This window comes from Leguminivora glycinivorella, chromosome 14, assembly GCF_023078275.1.
Source record: "Leguminivora glycinivorella isolate SPB_JAAS2020 chromosome 14, LegGlyc_1.1, whole genome shotgun sequence".
Classification (NCBI taxonomy): Eukaryota; Metazoa; Arthropoda; class Insecta; order Lepidoptera; family Tortricidae; genus Leguminivora; species Leguminivora glycinivorella.
In genome coordinates, this window is record NC_062984.1 from 5,680,432 (window position 1) to 5,684,579 (window position 4,148).

At 40.7% G+C, this 4,148-nt stretch overlaps 1 protein-coding gene across 2 annotated transcripts; it reads left to right on the plus strand.

Moving 5' to 3' along the window:
* Positions 1-838: 838 nt before the first annotated feature.
* LOC125233311 (60S ribosomal protein L22-like) lies at positions 839-2,052 on the plus strand. 2 transcript variants are annotated; one of them, XM_048139277.1, is made up of 3 exons: positions 839-946; positions 1,035-1,321; positions 1,858-2,052. In XM_048139277.1, the coding sequence occupies exons 2-3, from the start codon at positions 1,042-1,044 to the stop codon at positions 2,019-2,021; spliced, it is 444 nt and encodes a 147-aa protein (XP_047995234.1). In that variant the 5' UTR covers positions 839-946; positions 1,035-1,041; the 3' UTR covers positions 2,022-2,052. The 2 variants fall into 2 exon arrangements, with proteins under 2 accessions (XP_047995234.1, XP_047995235.1); XM_048139278.1 differs by having other exon boundaries at positions 926-950.
* Positions 2,053-4,148: the final 2,096 nt, after the last annotated feature.

The window sequence follows — 4,148 nt, forward strand, 5'->3', positions numbered from 1 at the left end:
TATTATACTCTTTGGCTGGGACACCACGCGCTAGGCCAGACCGATCGTCAAGCTAGGAACATACTACGCGGACGTCCGTCGTAAATCGACCGCGGACGGGAATCTGGACAATGGAAATACACATAACCGTGCAAACTATCGGTCGACGGACGCGGACGTGGCCTTGAGCGCACGGACGTCCGATCGAAATCTGGCTCTCTGGATGTTTTGTTCCGTGCACACTGACAGGTCGCGGTCGCGGTCGTTTTACGACAGACGACGACGACGACGAGCTTAAAGCTAGGAACATACTACGCGGACGTCCGTCGTAAAACGACCCCGACCGCGACCTATCAGTGTGCACGGAACAAAACATCCAGAGAGCCAGATTTCGATCGGACGTCCGTGCGCTCAAGGCCACGTCCGCGTCCGTCGACCGATAGTTTGCACGGTTATGTGTATTTCCATTGTCCAGATTCCCGTCCGCGGTCGATTTACGACGGACGTCCGCGTAGTGTGTTCCTAGCTTCAATGATCGATAATGTGATTTATGTTTATGGCAATAATCGTGACTATTTTTTCAATAGTGCAACACTGATATGTGACATTTCTTTCAAAATTGCCATTTGAAAAAAATATACAATGCGCTCCGTTGTAAGTATTTTTTACTGAATAACAAAACGAAACATTCGTAAAATATGTTTGACCATATATATTACATTCACTACCATTGTTTGTTTGGTAAATAAAAACTAAATTGAATTGAACCAATTGGTTTATTGAATTAATAAAAACCTGATGATGATTCATCCACAATTTATCAAAACATGAAACTTTGAATTTCCAATATTATAAGTTGTAGACCGAAAGTAACGAAACGTTTCTGTCAAATACTGTACTTGCAGTAGCAACACAGCTCAATTCGGCCATTTTGCTGTTAACGCCGTGAACGCTATACACGTGTTCGGTAGGTTAGCGAGATTATTGCATAAATTGTTAAATTACGTTCGCAATTTTATCAGTGTTGTGCAGTACATTTTTTTTTGCGCCCCTAGGTCCACGATGGCAGTAACCAAGAAACCGGCTCCCAAAAAGACCCAGTTGCACCAGAAAACTGGCAAGAAAGGAGTCAAGGGCGGTAAAATCCGCGGAAAGGGAGCTAAGAGGAAGATCAACCTGAAGTTCACCATTGACTGCACGCACCCGGCCGAGGACAGCATTCTCGATGTAGGAAACTTCGAGAAATACCTCAAGGAACACGTCAAAGTGGAGGGCAAGACCAACAACCTGGGCAACCACGTTGTCGTCGCCAGGGACAAGACCAAGGTCGCCGTCAGCGCAGGTTAGTTTCTAATCTAGTTTTTTTTGCTAATCCGCCTTCCCAGAACTTAATTAGACAAAATATTACTTGTTATTTAGGCCACATTAAATTTTGAGGTTATCTGAAGTGCTCTACTTTGCACTGTATTTTCAACAGATATCTTGTATTTACAAGGAGAGATTATCTTATTGGTATACCTGTATCTTATTGTGCTCAAACACAACTAAATACCTGGATACAAGCAAGCTTGAAATGAGCGGTATGTGATCCTTAAACATGTGAAAATGTGACGGTTACTCTGATTGAGTGAATACCTTTTGATTTTAATCTTGCGATGCCTTTGGCTGGTCAGCCATTAACCCGGCCGTAGGAGCTTCAGAGCCCATTCTCTGTAGCTCACTGCGGCAGCCCTGCCGGCGCGTCCACGCCGCGGGGGTGGGCACCGCTCACCTCAGTAGGCCGGGGTGATCCGGTGGCAGAGTCCGGCAGGGACCCGCCGTGGGGTATATCACGGCACAGTCAATTTACAGGTCACTGAGGTGTTTCCAATATTCCAGACATTCCTTTCTCCAAGAGGTACCTTAAGTACTTGACTAAGAGGTACCTCAAGAAGAACAACCTCCGTGACTGGCTGCGTGTGGTTGCGTCAGCCCATGACTCCTACGAGCTCCGCTACTTCAACATCAATGCTGACAGCGACAATGAAGATAACGAGGACTAAGCTGTTCGGATAATAAATTAGTTATAAACTATGATTTTGTTTTATTTGAAGAATATTTCTTGTTTGCTGCTTTTTGTTTTAACTTGAGGGTTTTTTTGTGTATACTAGTGCCACTACAGTTACAAATTGGAAGTAGAAGTACTATGCTATAAACAAATATTTTATAGATGTTATATAAGTTTCTGTGTAACTTGGTCCCAGAAGTACTATGCTTCACACAGCACTAGTATTCAAAATAGGCATGATGTCAAAGTGACAAGATTTTGATTTGAAAATAGAAAAATATTTGTTTTCAATTTAAACTCGAATGACTGCGCCTATGCATGTTGTATACTAGTGTAGCGTCAAGCACTAGTACTGTTAATATTTATGAAGATTTGATTTACCTGACTTCAGTGACATGAGCTATATTATATAATATTTATGAGTATGTTAAGGGACCATCCACACTCATAAGACGCATGTCTTGCGGCGCGCAACGGACGTCTCCGCCACGCCGCCTGAATGCAATTCACTAAAAACGTCGTTACGTCCTTCCTATACAAAATGTACTGAGGACATGTACATAGTAGTTCAATGACTGAGGAGACGTTTTTTTTGAATTACATTCAGGCGGCGTGGCGGAGACGTCCGTTCCGCGCCGCGAGATACGCGACGCCTAAGTGGGGGCGCTGCCTTAGATTACAAAAAAATAGGTATGAAGAAAACTCAACAATAGTAACAATATTCTTTAATGACGATAAGTAGGTACAGTACATAATGCAAATACAATTTTATTCCTATGACATTATTTAAAATGAAAATAAGTATGGGGAATAATAATACATACTTTTTAGCATAAATATGATTTCTAAAAACTATAAATGCTCTATATTATCACTACATTAGTTTTTAACCCCCGACGCAAAAACGAAGGGGTGTTATAAGTTTGACGTGTCTGTCCGTCTGTCTGTCTGTTTGTCTGTCTGTGTGTGTGTCTGTCTGTGGCATCGTAGCTCCCGAACGGATGAACCGATTTTGATTTAGTTTTTTTGTCTGAAAGCTGAGTTAGTCGGGAGTGTTCTTAGCCATGTTTCATGAAAATCGGTCCACTATTTCACGGTCGGGGGTTTTTTCAAAATTTTATAAATAAATTACTTATTCAAAGGTAAAACAATATTGAATTGTCTTTAATTTTGTTGTTCTTACATCCTAAATAATTTTTTTTTCATATACAAGAACCTACAACAAAAAACTAAAAGTGAAGAAACGAAGTTATTATAATAACTAGAGGTACGAAAAGTAATTTCAAGTGTTTCACGGCCAAAGGTTGAGGGGCTTCCAAACGGCCCATATTTTCACTGCAATATGGACCGTTGATACCTATCTACCTGTAATGTAACTGTTAGTTGTGTTATAGCACAGAATATATAATAGTACAAGTACAGAAGGCCCACTGCTTTGATGTTCACGACATGCCGCATTTTTAAATGCCTACAAAATTCTTACAAAGAAACGAGCCGCACGTGCGCAGCGCCCGGCGATAGGGTTGCCTATGGACTAAAACGAATGAATACTCCGATAAAATGTTATACTATTATATTCAAGTCTTGGGTACTTTATAGGTATATATATATATATATATATATATATATATATATATATATATATATATATATATATATATAGTATTTAAATCAGATGGGAATAATAATGCTGAGGAGAGAGAGATATATATATATTCTTGTTTGAGTTCCAACATCACAAGCCTTATTGAAATTTTTTGGGGGAGTTAATCAGTAGTAGATCTGTTTAAAAATGTCCTATGGTATTTATTTTATTCATAATATCTATTTAAGCATTATTAGCCATTCCACACGCGGACATCCCATATGAACCTTAAAAAAAGAACTTGCGACGTAAAGTAACATTAGTAAGTGCAAAAGTGCGTCCCGTGAGAACGCGCGCCACCCCTGATTAGGCCGCGAGCTCGCGGCCGCCGGCATGTACAGTCAACCAATTTGAATCCTAGGCCACTCTAGAACCCTGTCTCATTTAAGCCGTGTTCTATTTGCCATAGGAAGTCACATTGACGTTTGCTATGGAAAGGTTCTACACTGGCCTATGATTCAAATTGGTTGACTGTAC